This window comes from Pelophylax lessonae, assembly GCF_965119305.1.
Source record: "Pelophylax lessonae genome assembly, chromosome: 11".
In the NCBI taxonomy this organism is placed as follows: domain Eukaryota; kingdom Metazoa; phylum Chordata; class Amphibia; order Anura; family Ranidae; genus Pelophylax; species Pelophylax lessonae.
In genome coordinates, this window is record NC_138778.1 from 119,291,924 (window position 1) to 119,312,469 (window position 20,546).

General features: G+C 42.7%; 1 protein-coding gene across 1 annotated transcript in view; it reads left to right on the plus strand.

Annotated features, from left to right (window-relative positions):
* Nucleotides 1-2,220: 2,220 nt before the first annotated feature.
* Nucleotides 2,221-20,546, plus strand: part of LOC309567407 (ATP-dependent RNA helicase DHX58-like) — a gene marked incomplete at its 3' end in the record, with an annotated part of 89,245 nt that continues 70,919 nt past the window's right edge. Inside the window, exons 1-2 of the mRNA XM_082272807.1 lie at nt 2,221-2,244; nt 13,181-13,348. Coding sequence (XP_082128933.1) covers nt 13,181-13,348 — 168 coding nt within the window. The 5' untranslated portion in view covers nt 2,221-2,244. The remainder of the gene's footprint in view (nt 2,245-13,180; nt 13,349-20,546) is intronic.

The window sequence follows — 20,546 nt, forward strand, 5'->3', positions numbered from 1 at the left end:
TGACAGGCAGGGTCAGATTGCAGGGTTCAGCATATACAGGAACCTGCGATCTGTGCCTGTGTCACACAGTCCCCTCCCCCCACACATGTTAGTAAGCGCCAGGCATACATTAACCCCTTGATCACCAATAAAAGTTAACCCCTTCCCTGCCAGTGTCATTTTTACAGTAACGGTGCATATTTATAGCACTGATTACTGCAGTAATGTCACTGGTACCCCCAAAAGTGTCAAAAATGTCAGTCAATGGTCAGATCTTTCTGCCGCAATGTCGCAGTCCCGCAAAAAAAATCGCAGATCGCCGACATAACTAGTTAAAAAAAAATAAAAATGACATAAATTTCCCATAGCTAGTAGCTGCGATAACTTTTGTGCAAACAAATCAAAATACGCTTATTGCGATTTTTTTTTACTAAAAATATGTAGCAGAAAAAAATTGGCCAAAAATGTTAAAAAATTTTGATTTTTACATTTTTTGGGGGGGATTTTCATATAAAAAAAATGTGAAAAATATTGTTATTTTTTCAAAATTGTCGCTCTTTTTTTGTTTATAGCGCAAAAACTAAAAATCGCACAGGTGATCAAATACCACCAAAATAAAGCTCTATTTGTGGGAAAAAAAGGACGTCAATTTAATTTGGGTACAGCATTGCACGACCGCGCAATTGTCCATTAAAGTAACGCAGTGCCGAATCGCAAAATATGGCCTGGTCAGGAATGGGGTAAAATCTTCCGATCTTAAAGCGCTTAAAAATACGTTTATTGAGAATTGTTTTGTCAAAGACATGTAGCTAAATACATTTTGGCCTAAATATATGATAAAAATTGAATATATTGGATATTTTTTAACTGTCAAAATAGAAAAATATTGTTATTTTTTCAAAATTGTCACATTTTTTTATTAATATCGCAAAAAATTAAAAATCGCAGAGATGATCAAATACCACCAAAAGAAATCTCTGTTTGTGGGGAAAAAATGACGTAAATTTAGTTTGGGTACGGCGTTGCATGACCGCGCAATTGTCAGTTAAAGTCGCACAGTGCCGAATCGCAAAAAGTGGCCCAGACGTAAAGCAGGAAAATCCTCCGGTGGTAAAGTGGTTAAATAAAACTATTAAAACAACTACATCCCATAGACTGTTCATTGACTGAGCCAGAGAGTAAAGAATTAAATTGTGCATGCTGTAGTTGCTAATGGTAACCCAGGGGGATCCCAAGGTGAACAATCCAGCAGTCCTCAAGGGGGCAGTGCTACATGATGATAAGGGGTAACAAGCCTATGGGGCCACTTTTCTAATGTTTTGTTTTGTCGCTCCAACAAACCTGGAGTTCATCTTTAATGATATCTGGTAAATCACCTCATACCTACATATCCTCATCTCCTCACCTACATATTTTACATTAATATTATCCATTGTTTTGTTTCTCCAGAAAAGGTCGGTGACGATGGAAAGTCCCAGTTTCAGTTTCGCTTCTAGCTTGTGACTAGGAAGGGGTAATTCTGGGAGATCTCCTTGGTGTCACAGCAACCACAAGTCGTTTATTCGAGGCACGTCTGTTGGACTTCACAGAAACCCTGAAGGAAACCTTTGCTGCACTTTCCTTTTAGGTAAAAAGGAAACCAGTCTGCTTTAAAAAGCCTGACAGGACCATTGTGATATCCAGTCTGACCGAGGACTGAGCTATATTACAGGACCAGTGTGAGATCCAGTCTGACCGAGGACTGAGCTGTATGACAGGACCAGTGTGAGATCCAGTCTGACCGAGTACTGAGCTGTATGACAGGACCAGTGTTAGATCCAGTCTGACCGAGGACTGAGCTGTATGACAGGACCAGTGTTAGATCCAGTCTGACCGAGGACTGAGCTGTATGACAGGACCAGTGTTAGATCCAGTCTGACTGAGGACTGAGCTGTGTGACAGGACCAGTGTTGGATCCAGTCTGGCCGAGGACTGAGCTGTATGACAGGACTGGTGTTAGATCCAGTCTGACCGAGGAGTGAGCTGTATGACAGGACCAGTGTTGGATCCAGTCTGGCCGAGGACTGAGCTGTATGACAGGACTGGTGTTAGATCCAGTCTGACCGAGGCCTGAGCTGTGCGACAGGACGCCAGTGTGAGATCCATTCTGATTGAGGACTGAGCTGTATGACGGGACCAGTATAATATCAAGTCTGACCGAAGACTGAGCTGTGTGACAGGGACTGCTGTCCTGAAGAATAAAGAACCAGAGAACACTACGCTGAGGTCAGGTGAGTTGTAGCAGAGACATCTGTACATTGACCCTGAACAAAGTACGCCGTTTTCCTCCAAACTGTGCCTGTATACAAGGCAGGGGGTGTATATACCTGTGCTCCATACTAAGGCTGGTAGTGTATATACACTTGTGCTCCATACTAAGGCTGGTAGTGTATATACCTGTTCCCCATACCAAAGCAGGGAGTTTATATACCTGTTTTCTATACCAAGGTGGGGGGGATGTATACCTGTACCCCATACCAAAGCAGGGAGTGTATATACCTGTTCTCTATACCAGGGTAGGGGGTGTGTATACCTGTGCTCCATACCAAGGTAGGTGGTGTATTTACCTTTACCCCATACCAAGGCAGGGGGTGTACTATATATACCTGTACCCCATACCAAGGCAGGGCGTGTATATTCCTGTACCCCATACCAAGGCAGGGGGTGTATATTACTCTACGCCATACCAAGGCAGGGGGTGTATATTCCTGTACCACATACCAAGGCAGGAGGTGTAAATACCTCTGCTCTGTACTAAGGCAGGGGGTGTATATACCTGTACCCCCATACCAAGACATGGGGTGTATATACCTGTGCCCCATACCAAAGCAGGGGTGTATTATCCTGTACCCCATACCAAGGCAGGGGGTGTATATACCTGTACCCCATACCGAGGCAGGGGGTGTATATACCTGTACCCCATACCAAGGCAGGGGGTGTATATTCCTGTGCTCCATATACCGGGCGCTCGGGTTCAGCACATCGCGGATCGGGTGGACAGATTACTGGGTGGGGCTAGGGAAGACCCAGCTGTCATGGTACATGTGGGTACCAATGACATAGGCAGAGGAAGATGGAGAGTCCTAAACGATTTCAGGGACTTAGGAGCTAAGTTGAGGACTAGGACCTCCAAGGTAGTATTTTCCGAAATACTACCTGTACCTCGAGCCACACCAGAGAGGCAGCGGGAGATTAGGGAAGTTAACGAGTGGCTGAGGAGCTGGTGTAGTAAGGAGGGTTTCGGGTTCCTGGAGAACTGGGCCGACTTCTCAGTCGGCCACCGGCTCTTTGGTAGGGACGGATTGCACCTAAATGGGGAGGGTGCAGCCGTACTGGGTGCGAGGATGGCCAAAAAGTTAGAGGGGCTTTTAAACTAGGTGATGGGGGGGGGGGGGTACAGATGTAGAATTAGCCAGTGGAAAGCAAGTTTCAGAGGGCAGAAATGGGGGCATTAGCAGTAGGGTGTTCGGAGCTCCTAAACCCAGGGTGGGTATGGGGAAAATCAAGAGAGCAGCCTAAAAACATCAAATGAGGATATATGTAACCGATCAAAATTACGAGGCTTGTATACCAATGCCAGAAGCCTGGCCAACAAGATGGGAGAGCTGGAGCTGCTGATGTTTGAGGAGGACTTTGATTTTGTGGAGATAACTGAGACTTGGTTTGACAGCTCTCATGACTGGATGACGACCATTCAGGGGTATTCCCTTTATCGCAGAGATAGAGAAGGTAAAAAAGGGGGAGGGGTATGTCTGTATATTAAGAACAGTGTACAGGTAAATATGAGGGATGATATTAATAATGGAGCTATGGACAAGGCAGAATCCCTATGGGTAGAACTTCAAAGGGAAGGCACTGTGGGGAAGGTAATATTGGGCGTATGCTATGGGCCCTCCAACCAGAGGGAGGAGGGGGAGGCGGACCTCATTTTACAGATAGGATTGGCAGCAAGGATGGGAAATGTCATTATAATGGGGGACTTTAATTATCCAGATATAGACTGGGCAGAAGGAACCGCACACTCAGCCAAGGCTCGGCAGTTCCTAAATGTTTTGCAGGACAATTTCATGGGTCAGATGGTGAATGCACCGACAAGAAATAATGCGGTACTTGACCTACTGATTACCAACAATACAGACCTGCCCACGGATACAGAAATACGGGGCAACTTAGGAAACAGTGACCATAGGTCAATTTGTTTCAGTATTAATTATAGTAATAGGAAACACAAGGGCAATATAAGAACACTGAATTTCAAAAGAGCCAATTTCCTAAAACTGCGCTCTCAGAAAATATCAAATGGGATAGAACCCTGGGAACAAAGAACACGGAGGAAAAATGGGAGTGCTTCAAAAGCATACTTAACAAAGGGATTGACCAGTGCATTCCAAAGGGAAATACATTTAAAAGAGCAAAACTAAACCCTGGGTGGCTAAACTCCAACATAAAAATGCATATTAATGCTAAAGGAAAGGCCTTCAAAAAATACAAGACTGAGGGGTCATTGGCAGCATTCAAGCATTACAAAGAGTGTAATAAGAAATGTAAAGATGAAATCAGGGCGGCTAAAATAGAACACGAGAGACATATAGCGGAAGAGAGTAAAAAGAAGTATATAAACAGTAAGAAAGCAAGGCCAGAACACATTGGCCCCATAAAAGACGATAAGGGAGTTTTGGCCACAGAGGACAGGGAAAAGGCGGTAGTGTTAAATAATTTCTTCTCTTCAGTCTTTACAAAAGAATTGGGGGGCTACACGAACCCAGCTTGTAAGGCCAAACTAAACAACACACCTCAGGAAATACTGGCATGGCTAACAGAAGATAGACTTAGAACTAAACTAGAGAAACTTAACATAAATAAATCCCCGGGACCGGATGGCTTGCACCCGAGGGTTCTTAATGAGCTCAGCCAGGTGATTGCCAGACCATTATTCTTGATCTTTAAGGATAGTTTACAGACGGGTATGGTGCCAGCTGATTGGAAAAAAGCCAACGTGGTACCAATATTTAAAAAGGGGCCGAGATATCCCGGGTAACTATAGGCCAGTCAGCCTAACATCAGTAGTCTGCAAGATTTTGGAGGGGATGTTAAGGGACCACATACAAGACTTTAGTAATGAAAACGGTATTATTAGTAGTAATCAGCATGGGTTCATGAAAAATCGCTCTTGCCAAACCAATCTATTAACCTTCTATGATGAAGTGAGCTGCCACCTAGATAAAGGTAAGCCTGTGGATGTGGTGTACCTGGACTTTGCAAAGGCCTTTGACACCGTTCCCCACAAACGCTTACTGTTCAAACTAAGGAAGTTAGGTATGGACCATAAGGTGAGTACCTGGATAGAGAATTGGCTCCAGGGGAGGTTGCAAAGGGTGGTGATTAATGGGGAGTACTCAGATTGGGCGGGTGTGGAAAGCGGGGTCCCCCAGGGTTCTGTCCTGGGGCCAATCCTGTTTAATTTATTCATACAGTAATGATCTAAAGGAAGGGATATCGAGTAAAATCTCAGTATTTGCGGATGATACTAAACTAAGCATGCCAATATCTTCTGGGCAGGATGTGGAAACCTTACAAGCGGACCTGAACAAAATTATGGGGTGGGCAACTACATGGCAGATGAGGTTTAATGTTGAAAAATGTAAAGTAATGCACCTGGGTGCCAGAAACCAGAAAGCAAGCTACTCACTAGGGGGGAACCTCTGGGTGAGTCTAGGATGGAAAAGGACCTGGGGGTACTGGTAGACAACAGGCTTGGCAGTGGCATGCAATGCCAAGCCGCTGCAAGCAAAGCCAACAGAATACTGGGATGTATAAAAAAGGGGATTCACTCCCTCTCTACAAGACTATGAAAGAGATTATTCTCCCTCTCTACAAGACTATGGTCCCGCCACATCTGGAATATGCTGTCCAGTTCTGGGCACCGGTCCTCAGAAAGGATGTGCTGTACCCCATACCAAGGCAGGGGGTGTATACACCTGTATCCCATACTATGGCAGGGGGTGTATATTCCTGTACCCCATACCAAGGCAGGGAGTGTAAAAACTTGTGCTCCATACCAAGGCAGGGAGTGTATAACCCTGTGCTCCATACCAAGGCAGGTAGTGTATATACTAGTGCCTCATACCAAGGTAGGGGGTGTATATACCTGTACCTCATACCAAGGCAGGGGGTGTATTTACCTGTACACCATACCAAGGCAGGGAGTGTATATACTGTACCTGTGCTCCAAACCAAGACAGAGGGTGTATATATCTGTCCCCTATACCAAGGTAAAGGATGTATAATCCTGTATCCCATACAAAGTCAGGAGTATATATTCCTGTACCCCATACCAAGGCAGGGGGTGTATTTTCCTGTACCCCATACCAAGGAGGGGAGTGTATATATACCTGTACCCCATACCAAGGCAGGGGGTGTATATACCTGTACCCCATACCAAGGCAGGGGGTGTATATTCCTGTACCACAAACCAAGGTAGGGGGTGTATATTCCTGTACCCAATACCAAGGCAGGGGTGTATAATCCTGTACCCCATACCAAGGCAGTGAGTGTATATACTTGTGCTCCATACCAAGGCAGGGAGTTTATATACCTGTGCTCCATATCAAAGTAGGGGGTGTATATACCTGTACCCCATACCAAGGCAGGGGGTGTATATACCTGTACCCCATACCAAGGCAGGGGGTGTATATTCCTGTACCCCATACCAAGGCAGGAGTGTAAATATCAGTACCCCATACTAAGGCAGGGGGTGTATATTCCTGTACCCCATCCCAAGGCAGGGGGTGTATATTCCTGTACCCCATACCAAGGCAGGGAGTGTATAAACGTGTGCTCCATACCAAGGCAGGGGGTGTATATACCTTTGTTCTATACCATGGTAGGGTGTGTGTATACCTGTGCATCATACCAAGGCAGGGGGTGTGTATATCTGTGCCTCATACCAAGGCAGGGTGTATGTAAATGAGTGCCTCATACCAAGGCAGGTGATATATATGCCGGTACCCCAAACCAAGGCAGGGGGCATATATACTTGTACCCCATACCAAGACAGGGGGTGTATATACCTGTACCCAAAACTAAGACAGGGGGTGTATATACCTGTACCCCATACCAAGGCAGGGAGTTTGTATACCTGTGCTCCATACCCATGTCAATAACGGGCATTTTCACTCCCTTACTGCCTAGGCCAATTTTCAGCTTTCAGTACTGTCGCACTTTGAATGACAAATGCGCAGTCATGCAACACTGTACCCAAATTACATTTTATCATTTTTTCTTCACACAGATAGATCTTTCTTTTGGTGGTATGTAATCACCACTTTTTTTTACTGTTTGCTAAACAAACTAAAAAAAAATAGTTTTTTTTTTAGTTTCTGTTCTAAAATTTTGAAAAAAGGTAATTTTTCTTCTTTACTGATGTGCTTATATATAAAATGAACTGTGGATTGGGATGGATATGCTTTTCCGTGGAAGAAGATTGGCCAACCCTTATTAAGAGGTGAAAGGTCTCTGTGTAACCTGTACTCTGAAGGGTGGCACTAACGATGATATTTATACCTTATCAGAAAATATCACTGTGGTATTGGGATTTCTCATGGCACACAAAATTATAAACTTCACTGTGGAGTTTGGATTCCACTTGGAAGAAACACAGGTAGACCTTTCTTTGTACTACTTCGTTATTTTTTAACAGAAAGATGTTGTGAAGTCAGATTCTGATTTGTGTAGTCAGCTTTCAGATCACAATGCCATTTGTAGCCAATATTTGGGGCAAAGTAACAATCCTACTTGGTAGTACTATTGTAGGTGATGATGATACTTAAGCAGGGTACACACTATAAGTTTTTTTTATGTTTTGTTCAGCCCAGTGATCGGCCAGCGGAGCTATTGTGTTCTGACAAGGGGACTGCCCCCCGCCAGAACACACCAGTCAGTGCTCTCAGCCATGGGCTGCCAGTGCTGATCAGATGCCAATCGGCTGCTGGTTTTCCAGCACACCCGTTTGACAGAAGCCAGATATTAGAGGGGCTTCTGTTGAACTGGCTGCTGTACACACTGTATGAATGTCGGCCGGTTTCAGCTGAAACAGCCAATACCGGTCGATATTCGGCCCACGTGAACCAGGTGTTACCCTCCCCGTGCTTCAATGTCTGGTCAAAGCCTCCCATGAAGCAGCATTGTGTTGCATTGTGGAGGAATGGGAAGAGAATCCCATCAACCCTTTTTGTGGTGATACTTGATTTGGCTTTGTAGGAAAAAAAAGTCTGGACGGCCGCACACTGCTTGAATCACCTTTAATGGTTTCAATGGTTCCAATGGCTAGTTTTGGCTATGTCTAAGCACCAAAATAGGTGTGAAACGCGTTAAATGATCTGTTTTTTACTTCCTGTGCTGTATGGATTGTCGCTTTTATATTTCTGGAACCATTAAAGGTGATTCAAGCAGTGTGCGACCGTCCAGACTTTCTTTTCCTACATGTTTCTACACATGCAGGGCCAGCGCCTGTTTTATGTGCAGACACAGCTGAGAAATGAGGGAGTAGTCTTCCTTGAGCAGTACACCACTTATCATTGATTTGGCTTTGGGTGAACAGAAAAGTAGGAGTGGGGAAGATCTATATAAAAAGTGGAGTAGGGAGGAGGGTGGGCTATCAAGTGAACCTATTACTTTGCCCTAAAAGGCAGGCCCCCTTTAAAGGATATCTAAGCCCAAAAACAAAGAATAGGGGGTGTACTTACCAATGTTTTCACCCAAGATTAAAACAACCTTTACCCAAGATTCATCTGTTTTTTCACTTTAGATTCAATTACAAAAATGGGTGAAAACTGTTTGAATCTTGTTTGAAAACATTTATTAACCACTTCTTGACCGAGCTCATGTTATTTACAACTTAAAATCTGTAAAATCTGTATTTTTAGCTAGAAAATTACTTAGAACCCAAATAGCATATACATTTTTTTAGCAAAGACTCTGGAGAATAAAATGGCGGTCATTGCAATATTGTATTTGCGCAGCGGTCTTTCAAACACCATTTTTTTGGAAGAAAAAAATGTCATTGCATTTAAAAAAAACTAAACGGTAAAGTTAGCCCATTGTTTTTGTATATTGTGAAAGATGATGTCATGCAGAGTAAATAGATACCTAACATGTTACAGTTTAAAATTGTGCACACCCATGGAATGGTGACAAACTATGGTACATACATATCTCCATAGGCGACGCTTTAAAATGTTTTAACGGTTACCAGTTTAGAGTTACAGTGTAGCTCTTTTTTAGACTTATTGCTCTCGCTCTGGTGATCGTGGCGATACCTCACATGTGTGGTTTGAACATCACTTTCATTTGCGGGCATGACTTATGTATGCTTTTTCTTTTGTGCACAAGCTCACGGCGACGGGGTTGTTTTAAATTTTTTTTCCCCTATTTATTTTATTTAATTTTTTTTTTAGCACAATTTAAAAAAAAAAGAAAAAAATCTGATCACTTTTATTGCTGTCACAAGAAATGTAAACATCCCTTGTGACAGTAATAGGAAGTGACAGGTACTCTTTATGGAGGGATCCAGGGGTCTAAAAGACCCCCAGACCACTCCACTGCATTTCAATGTATTCAAAATGCCGAAATTGTCATTTTTGAATACTGACAGTTTTTTAAATTCTGCGCCTTTAGCCGCTGAGTAACCCGGACGTGACATCATCATGCCGCTTCCGGGTTACTACATCGGAGACCCGATCAATCGACGTTCCGGCTAGTTGGTCAGGTTTCCTAGTGGGACAGGAGACCCGGGCAGAGCCACGGAAGGCAGCGGGAAGAAGGGGCATCCCCTTCCGCTCCCTGGGGTAATGGCTGAGCGGCTCCCGAGCCACATCGGCCATTGTCACCCGAAAGCCAACCGCTGGCTCTAAAAAATGGTACCAGGATGATGCCTCTAGTTGCAGGCATCACCCCGGTACAACTACTTCTCTGAGCCGACATAGGGCTACGTCGATTCGAGGGAAGTGGGTAATATACACCTTAAAATACCTGCAGCTTAACAGCCATTAGGAGCAGCTGGAAAAATATAGAATAAGAATAGAAGCAGCTGGAAAATTTGAGAATCATTTTCATTAGCGCTCAGTAAGCAATGTGCTTCCTAAGCAATAGAAAACCCACAAAAGGACAAACAGGGAAATTGGGACTATACCCAAGTGTAGACAAGAAATAAAAAATAAAAAGAGAAAGGAAAAAAGAGGAAGCATGATATTGACATGTATAAAAAATAGTTTTCGAAGTACATTCTTTTTTGACTTTGTTACATAGACGATATCTTCCTATTGTGGGATGACCCTGTTGATCTACTACATCTTTGTTTAGAATCCATGCAGTGATGATATCAAGTTCAGATTGGCCGCTGAACAACTCAGAGACTGTCTTTTAGCTAGAGGTTACTCTAGGACCTGCTTACGTAAGGCTTTCAACCGTACCTCTAAAAAATCTCGTACCCAACTTCTATTAGTCAAAGTCAAGAAATTGCACATTCTCAACCCAGCAACCCCCTAGAATTATTACTTTCTATAACACTCAACATGAGGTAATTAGGAAACAGATTTCCAAATACTGGCATTTGCTCCTGTCCGATGCCAAAATCGCTAAAATCCTTCCTCCCACACCACTCGTTACTTTTAGAAGAGCTCTTTCCATTAGAGACAAATTGGTGTCTAGTACCTTTTTCCTAGCCTTCTCCCGTGGCTCCTACTTTTGCCCGTGGCACTTATTCTTGTAATTCTTGCCAATGATGCCAATACTTGAGAAATGCGGAATTTCATATCTTACCGAATAACTGCAAACATAAACCCAACCATTCTGTAAACGGTTCTACACATGGTGTAATATATTATGATTTCCCCTTGCGGAACATTCTATGTAGGAAAAACCAAGAGGGAATTCTGGCATAGAATAAAGGAGCCACGTACAGGCCGCAGAGACTGGAAATATCTATACTACCATCGGTAGACATGTAGTTCATACTCACAACTACCAAAAGCCTTCATTGGTTTTCTGGGCTTTAGAAAACATAACTCCCGATCCCAGAGATGGCAATTGGTGTACATTTCTCTTACAAAGGGAATCCCACTGGATATAGACTCTTAGGGCCACTGATCCTCCTGGTCTCAATGAGATCCTCAGCTATACACCCTTCTTGGAAGGGTTCACCTCCGGCCGTTCTGAACATCTCATGTGAAACCATCAGTCTCTCTTACTTTCCCTTTTTTTTCTTTCTTATGTGGCCAACATTACTGTTTTGTTAAATTATTATGGAGTCTTACGCATACTATAAATGTATTTATGTATTTTGTTCATGTTTTATGACGACTTTGTGTCTTTTGCTCATTAACTGGTCCTCTTTGGTTTTCTTGTGTCCCCTTGACTGCACCTGGAACGTGTAGCCCCTCCTTCAGAAGGGGCACCTTAGAGCTATCCTCTAGTCTTGTTCTATGCACCTGGGAGTCATTTGCTGTCAACAGCTATTGTGACTCCTACTACCATACGTGTCCACGCCGCTCTCCACTTCCGCCTTATTCCATCATGTCGGCTTTGTCACTTCCATTTCTGGAAGTGACATTTGTTTGGTCTCGGTCGCGTCTGCGCATACCGTTTATGCCCCGCGCTGCATATGACGTCGGGCACGACCGGTGCCAGGACAAGGAGATGTCGGCGGGGGATACATGAAGCCTCGATGTCTCCGTGCAGCAGATTGGGAAATCCTACTTACAGGTGTGTTAAACTTCTCTGATGTTATGATTGGCCATTCCTTCCCCATGTGCTTCTTTAACCTAGCCATATATAAATGCTCTGAGGACACTAGTCTCATTCTTTCCTGATAAGGGGAAGACCTATATTCGTTCTCTGTAACTTTGATCATTCGCAGGTATGGGTTTTTTTTTTTTTTTTTTATTTTTTTATCTTATGGGAACCCTCTATTAACTTAAAAAAAATAAAAATAAAAAATCTTTGTACAGGTTGTGGTACTTTTATGGCTGGTGCTTGGCCTTCTTTGGAGATACTTGGGACCTTGGTTGGGAATTTCCTTTCCAAATCTATGAAGGTACCTATAGACCATTCAGTTATACTAAAACTACATGGACACATTAGATAGATACTTTTTTTGTATTATCTTCCTCTCCATCCTTTTAGGAATCCCTTTTCCTTTCTGCCAATTTATCCCTTGTATGGTCCTTTGGGATTTGATCCATGGGGTACCCCTTCTGAGCCCCTGACACACAGTTGGTTAATAAAGTAAATAAATGCACAGGCATTTATTTGCTTGACCTGTCAAGTGTAAGTATTGTTATTTGGGGTTCTGCACTTTGCTTTAATCCTTTGATTCTATTGTTTATACTGTATGTAGAAGACTTTATGTTGAAACGCATCAGAGTTTTGTGTCCACAATTTCAGCTTCATTCTTCATGTATTAGGGTTCACCCTGCGTTATCTGTGCCATTCTGGTACCCTATGTGATCCAATTGTTTTGAACAAATCAATGGTTCCTCATTTGAGGTGGCTTAAACTGTGTTTGAATGAAATTTGTAAAAAAAAATGTATATATATTAATATCATTCTTCCTTTTTTTTCCTTTCTATTTTTAATTTTTTATTCCTGTCTACACTCTTGGGTATTGTATAGTCCCAATTCCGCTGTTTGTCCCATTGTAGATTTTCTATTACCATTCAAGGGATAGATTACCCCCCCCCCCCCCCCCCACATTCTCTGATTTTGGAACTTAGCCGCCTCTATTGCTTCCTAAGCAAATATAATAATTGGTAAAATAAGAAGTTTAAAATTGGCTTTTCCTCAAGTTCATTCTTCACACAAATCAGTAAGTTACACCAGCATGACCAAATTACATTATTTTTTTAAGCAAAAAAAGTACCGTATCTCTTTTTAGCCTTGATTAAAAAAATAAATAAATCTATTGTTCCTCAGCTCCTTGCCTAGGCACTAGATCACATGGTCTCTGACTACCAATCATTACTGCTGAGGGTCTATTGTTTTCAATCAGTGAGATGAAGATCAAAAAATCCACTACCGCCACTACTGTCCATATAAAGGAAAGTTGCATCATTTGTTTGTCTTTTATGTTACCATACATTTCTCTGATTACAGCTTCATTTTAGAGATGGACCTGTGGAGCTACCAAAGGGAAGTCATTACTCCAGCTTTGGAGGGCAAGAATGTCATCATCTGGCTCCCAACAGGAGCTGGAAAAACTAGAGCAGCCGTGTACGTGGCAATGAGGCATCTGCAAATGGTACCCAATGCCAAAGTAGCCATGATTGTGAATAAGGTAACTATAATTTCACATTCTGTATTGTACGGTACACTACATACTGTATATGTCTGCACTGGATCCAAAATGAAACCCTGGATTTTAACCACTTTACCGCTGAGTACTGGAATAGTACTGCGGCAAAGTGACTCGTTCCCGTCTGACGACGTAGACCTACGTCGCCAGACTCCTCCCCTGTAGGCGGCGCTCGCTGTTTTCATTCACAGCGGGAGTCGGGCCAGGGGAGGAGCAGCGGCGATCGCCGCTGCTCTGCCCCGATCGTCGGGGATCTAGTGTGGAGATCCGCCCGCCTGTGTAAACACAAGCGGGCGGATCTCCTCAGTGACAGGGAGTGACAGATCAGAGTGTTCAGCATAGCTGGACATCCGATCTGTCCCTGTCTCACACAGTCACCTCCCCCCCCACACGTCAGTAAGCACCAGGCATACATTAACCCCTCCCTCTCCAATAAAATTAACCCCTTCCCTGCTAGTGTCATTTTTACAGTAACAGTGCATATTTATAGCACTGATTACTGCAGTAATGTCACTGGTACCCCCAAAAGTGTCAAAAATGTCAGTCAAGGGTCCGATCTGTCCGCCGCAATGTCGCAGTCCCGCAAAAAAATCGCAGATCGCCGCCATTACTCGTTAAAAAAGAAAACACCAAAAATGACATAAATCTTTCCCTTTGTTAGTAAACGCAATAACTTTTGCGCAAACCAATCAAAATATGCTTATTGCGATTTTTTTTACCAAACATGGGTAGCAGAAAACAAATTGGCCAAAAATTTAAAAAAAAATTGGTTTTTACATCTTTTTTGGGGGGAATTTCATATAAAAAAATGTTAAAAATATTGTTATTTTTTCAAAATAAACGCTCTTTTTTTGTTTATAGTGCAAAAAGTCAAAATCGCACAGGTGATCAAATACTACCAAAAGAAAGCTCTGTTTGTGGGAAAAAAAGTACGTCAATTTCGTTTGGGTACGGCGTCGCACGACCGCGCAATTGTCAGTTAAATTCGCACAGCGCCGAATCGCAAAAAGTGGCCCAGACGTAAGACAGCAAAATGCTCTAGTGGTAAAGTGGTTAAAGGGAATATATATTGGTTTTGTAAATATTTTCTTTCTGACTTAAAGTGAATGTAAAGTCTTGTTTTTATTCCTATCAAAATAACAAACAAGTTACACTTACCTGCTTTGTTGCAGTTGGTTTTGCACAGAGCAGCCCGATCCTCCTCTTCTCTGCTCCCTCTTCTGTGCTCCTGTCCCCCCCCTTCTGTTGAGTGCCCCCACAGCAAGCAGCTTGCTATGGGGGCACCCAAGCCGAGTCACAGCTCCCTGTGTCCATTCAGACACATAGCCCTGACCCAGCCCCGCACCCTCTCTCTCCTGATTGGCTAGCTGACTTTGATTGACCGCAGCAGCAGCCAATGGCACCGTTGCTGGGTCTCAGCCAATCAGGAGGCAGAATCTCAGATGGCTGGGACACTCGTGGACATTGCTGGACAGAGAGGGACCTCAGGTAAGTGTTAGGGGGGCTGAGGAAGGCTGCTGCACACAGAAGGCTTTTTATCCTAATGCATAGTATGCATTAAGGTAAAAAAACCTTCTGACTTTACAATTCCTTTAACCTCCCTGGCAGTATAATTGTTTCAGATTTTAGGTGCTGAAAGCGGTACAATTATTTTGCATGTAACGCGCAGCCCAAACCAACTATATACTAGGGATGCACCGAAATTTCGGCCACCGAAATTTTCGGCTGAAAATGGGCCTATCCCATTTCGGCCGAAAATGGGTTAAAAATGCCGAAATTAATGGCCACCGAGGAAGGAGGAGGGCGCAGGGCAAGTTTGAAAAGACGCACCTCTGGCCGGCCGCCCGCCTTTCAATGATGTCCCTACTACTGCGATCTGCATGAATGAACTGACACTCCGGGCGGGAGGGCTGGGGGAGCGGCCGCTAATAACTGTAACTATGTGAGCCTTCACTTCCCTGTCAGCGGACGATCTGCATGAATGAACTGAAGTGACACAACGGGCGGGAGGGCGGGGGGAGCGGCCGCTAATAACTATAACTATGTGAGAGCTTCACTTCCCTGTCATGCGGGTATCTCCTCTGACAGGGAAGTGAAGGCTCACATAGTTATAGATATTAGCAGCCGCTCCCCCCGCCCTCCCGCCCGGAGTGTCAGTTCATTCATGAACATCGTCCGCTGACAGGGAAGGGAAGTGAAGGCTTGCATAGTTAGTTATTAGCGGCCGCTCGCCCGGTGTGTCACTTCATTCATGCACAATTGCACAGATCGTAGTAGTAGTGACATCACCGGGAGGCGGGCCGCCGGCCAGAGGCGCGTCTTTTGAATGAAGGAGTCGGGACACCGGAGGAGCTGAGTGAGTAGGAGAGGGACGCTGAGGTGGGGGGGGGGGGAGCTCAGGCGAGCTTACCATTGGTATTAGTAATATGCAGCATGATGGGGTTAATGTATTGTCACTGCTGGTCACTGATGCATTAGTGACTGACCAGTGACAGTTAATTAACCCCTTTGTGATGCATTAGTGCAACCAGTGTTAATTAACACTAATACTGGTTGCACTAATGCAGCACAAAGGGGTTAATTAACTGCCACTGGTTGGTCACTAATGCATCAGCGACCAGCAGTGACAATACATTAACCCCCTCATGCTGCATAATACAAATACCATTGGTAATTAAATTAACCACTTGCCAACCTGTCACAGTACATATACTGTGACAGGGTGGCAGCGACAGGTGTACGTCGCTGCCTGTTTTTGGTGTATGCCTGTTGCCATTTTTTACTTAAGAGATAGGATAACCGGATTATAGCAGATCTCTGATGGAGGACAAACTCACACAGGCACCATGCTTTAGTTTCCTCAGGAACACACACTGCAGTCTCCACTGCGCCCTTTTTTTTTTTTTCTCTGAGTGCAACTTTATTTAAAACACTTCCTGGTTAACAAACTGACAACATATTCATATGACTGTAGATCAATGGATAAGCTGTATAAGGGCATATAAACAAAATGTCATATATCTTAACACCCCCACTTGCTCTTATACTGCTTATGAAAAATAGTTTATTACAGTTACATTATTTTACTCTCTATACTCCAAAAATATAACTCACAAACCTATCAAGCTTAAACTTTGTTATTGGTTTAGTCATAACATCAGCTACCATTTTATCCGTAGAACAATACTCAAGATCTATCTTGCCTTCACTCAGAATAGACCTAAGGAAATGAAATTTAATGTCAATATGTTTGCATCTCTGATGGTAAACTGGGTTCTTTGCGAGAGCTATCGCACTCTGATTGTCTTCAAAAATCTTCACTGGCTCAAACTGACATTCACTGTCCAATTCTCTCAGCAGTTGTGCAAGATATAGACTCTCCTGTGTGGTTGCAGCTAATGCTATATATTCAGCTTCACATGAAGATAGTGCAATTGTTGGTTGTTTCTTTGATTTCCAAGAAATCAGAGGTCCATTTTCAGTCAGGCTAAAACAATATCCTGTTGTGCTTCTCCTATCAATCTGGTCTGAGGCCCAACTGGCATCACTATACGCCTCTAGCTTTAATTTCTCTTTACATTTTCTGTAGCATAGTTCAAAATTGACAGTTCCTTTCAAATATCTCAGTACGTGTTTGGCCGTGATCATGTGTTGTACACTTGGTTGTGAAAAGTGTTGTGACAGTTTGCTTATAGTCCAACTCAAATCCGGTCTTGTACACGTAGCCACATAAATCAAACTGCCTACTATCTCCCGATAGCTTTTTACATCTGCAAGTTCACTTTTGTCGTCGAAATCTAATTTTTGTTCACAAGGAGTAGATCTCGGTTTACAATCTGACATACCAAATCTTTCTATCATTTTCAAAATGTATCTCTTCTGATTCATCTTCACCGTTTCACTAGTCTGTCTAAAATCAATGCCCAAAAACAGTTTTCCAAGATCCTTCATTTTGAATTTTGTCGCAAGTGTTGACTTCACATCATTGAGTAGTTTTTCATTGCTTGCAGCAATGATGAGATCATCCACCCATATTAGTAATATTGCTTGTTCATCTCTGTTCTGTTTGACATATACACAATGGTCTACACAATTTTGTATAAATGCATTTGAACATAGATAATCATGTAGCATCTTTTTCCAGTTTCTTCCCGATTGCTTAAGACCATACAGTGACTTTTTTAGTTTGAGAACTAGCTTTTTGTTTGTGTCATCTTTGATCTCAAAACCTTCTGGTTGGTTTATATATATATATCACAATCAATTGGGGCATGCAAATAAGCTGTCTTCACATCCATTTGATGCAAGATTAAATCATATTGTGCTGCCATTTGCATCAAAATGCGCAATGAAGTAAAATTCGCAGTTGGAGAAAAAGTTTCCATGTAGTCGGTTCCCTTTACTTGATTATAACCTTCTGCCACAAATCTGGCTTTGTACGTTTCAGTTCCATTTGCATTGCTTTTTATTGCATACACCCATCTACCCCCCACTGAATGTTTGCCTTCTGGTAGTGTGGTCAATTTGAAGGTATCATTCTCCTTTAGTGATTCCATCTCATCTTTCATTGCATTTAACCAACTTTGTGACTGGGGTGTTTCCATAGCTTCTCTGAAGGTCTGAGGTACATCATGTACTCTATAGCAGTAATCTATGTTCATCAGTACCTGATCATCACCAACAGATTCAAGTACATAGTCATTTAAATACTGAGGAGTTTTTCTATTTCTTGTAGGGTATCTTGTACCATGGTCTTCATCTTTGTCCTCTACAAACTCCTCTAAAGAATCTGGGGTCTCATTAGTCATTGGACCTGATACAGGAATTACACTCCTTTCCTCATAGAAATCATCATTATTGTCCAACAGCTCAGTCTGAGTTTGTTTCTCGATTACATCCTTTTCAATGAATTTTACTAGTTTGTGCTTGAAGACTTTGCCAGTTTCAGGGTAATACACTAGGTAAGAGGGACTATTTTTGTCATATCCTACAAAAATTCCTTTTGTGCATTTTGGATCCAGCTTTTTCTTATCGTGTTTGTATGCAAAACATTCTGACCCAAAAATCTTAATTTTTGAAAAGTCTGGTTTCTTCCCTGTCAGTACGACGTTTGCTTTAAACGATTGTTAAAACATCTATTTCGAATCATAGCTGCTGTCATCACTGCATATGTCCATAACTCTTTTGGTACTTTGCTCTCTATTAGCATACATCTTGTCATCTCTATCAGTGTTCTCCAGTTTCTTTCAGCTGTTCCATTTTGATGTGGTGAATAAGGTGCTGAAGTCTCATGTCTTATGCTCTTCTTTATGAGTAGTAACTGGAAGGCATTCAATGTGAATTTGGTACCATTGTCCGACCTCATTCTCTTGATGATCCCATAGGGGGCAGTATCAGCGATAAACTTCTCTGTGGCTAGAACTGTGTCACTCTTGTTTTTCAGAAAGTATACAAACACTGCACCAGAATAATCATCAGTGAATCCTATGATGTATTTGAATCCGTCCTTTGCAACTGGCTCTATAGGACCTGTTAAATCTGTGTGTACTAGTTCAAGTGGGTATTTTGCACAGGTGTCAGGCTCCCTGTTTCTACTCTGAGAAAATTTCCCTTGGATACAAATCTCACAATTCAGGTTGGACTTATCAACCTTACCTTGGATCTTCATTCCATCTACTAGATTCTGTAGTTTCAAGATATCACCGTAATTACAATGACCTAGGATTTCATGCCATGTCTGAATATCATAACAACCGTAACAACTGTCATCGCATTCCTTATAGGTGTTCAAATAGTAAAGCCTGTTGTATTTCTTTATAACGAATTTTGTACCATTTTTATGGATCAGAATACTGTCATCTTGTCTGAATTCAACATACGCCCCATTTCTTGTTGCTGCTTCAACAGAGAAAATGTCTTGTGGATATGTGGGGATAAACAATGCGTTTTGTAGCAATGTCCTCCTTTGTCTTCCCTTACTGTCCATTAGGTATACCTCAGCGTCGCCTCTCTTGAGTGCTACACCGGAAGTTCTTTTCCCATCTGCCAACTCCATGTAGTGTTTCTCTGGCTTAAACGAGGTGTCAAATCTTTTAAATTTCTTGATGTCTGTGATAATATGCGATGTTGCTCCTGTATCTACCATCAGGCTTTTTGCTTTGGGATTGCTTAACTGGTCTTCGCCTATTTTAAAAGCAAATGTTTGTTCTGTATCATCCACTACCTGCTTTACATTGTCTCGTGCTTTTCGTCTGCACAATGTCTCACTGTGAGTGGAGCTCTTACAATAATTACACCACTGTGTCTTCCTTTTTATTCATTCTGCATGGACATGCATTGGCTTTGTGACCTTTCTGATGACAACTGTAGCAGACAATAATGTCTTTCTCCCTTGTTGGTACAACAGGGGTGCTGATTTTCATTACATTATCAGTGCTTGTGCTGCTGTGATATTTTTCAGTGTCCTCAAAAATCCTTAACCGGGTTTTAAAGTCAGTAAAAGTCATATCTTCTTTACCTTGTGTTATGTGGATTGCAAATGGTTTGAATGATTCAGGCAGGCCTTTAAGAATCATAGCGACTAACAGTCCATCACTGAGGGTCTCTCCTGCATTTCTAAGTGCTGTAATCGCTGTTTCTGTGCGTATGATATAGTCTGTGACACTTTCACATTCAGACTTCTGAAGAGATGTTAGTTCTGGGTATAAATTTATGATACGTGGCTTACCTTGGCCAGCATAATGATCTCTCAGGATTTTCAGCGCTTTTCTTCCATTATCAGTTGCTTCTCTCATTATAAGAGATAGACTTTTATCATCCAGGAATTGTATTAACTCAGCATAAGCTTCCTCATTCCTATTCCTATCTTGCACAGGGTCTGCTCCTTCTGATGGTTCCTGCAGGATTGTTTCTTTAAGATTCATCAAGCGCAGATGGCCTAGGAATTTTGTCTCCCACAGCTCATAATTTTTCTCATCTCCATCGAAAAGCAACCTGTTCCATCGGCTTGTTCCCTCTCTCCTGGGCCCATAACCTGTTGCCATTTTTTTACTTAAGAGATAGGATAACCGGATTATAGCAGATCTCTGATGGAGGACAAACTCACACAGGCACCATGCTTTAGTTTCCTCGGGAACACACACTGCAGTCTCCACTGCGCCTTTTTTTTTTCTCTGAGTGC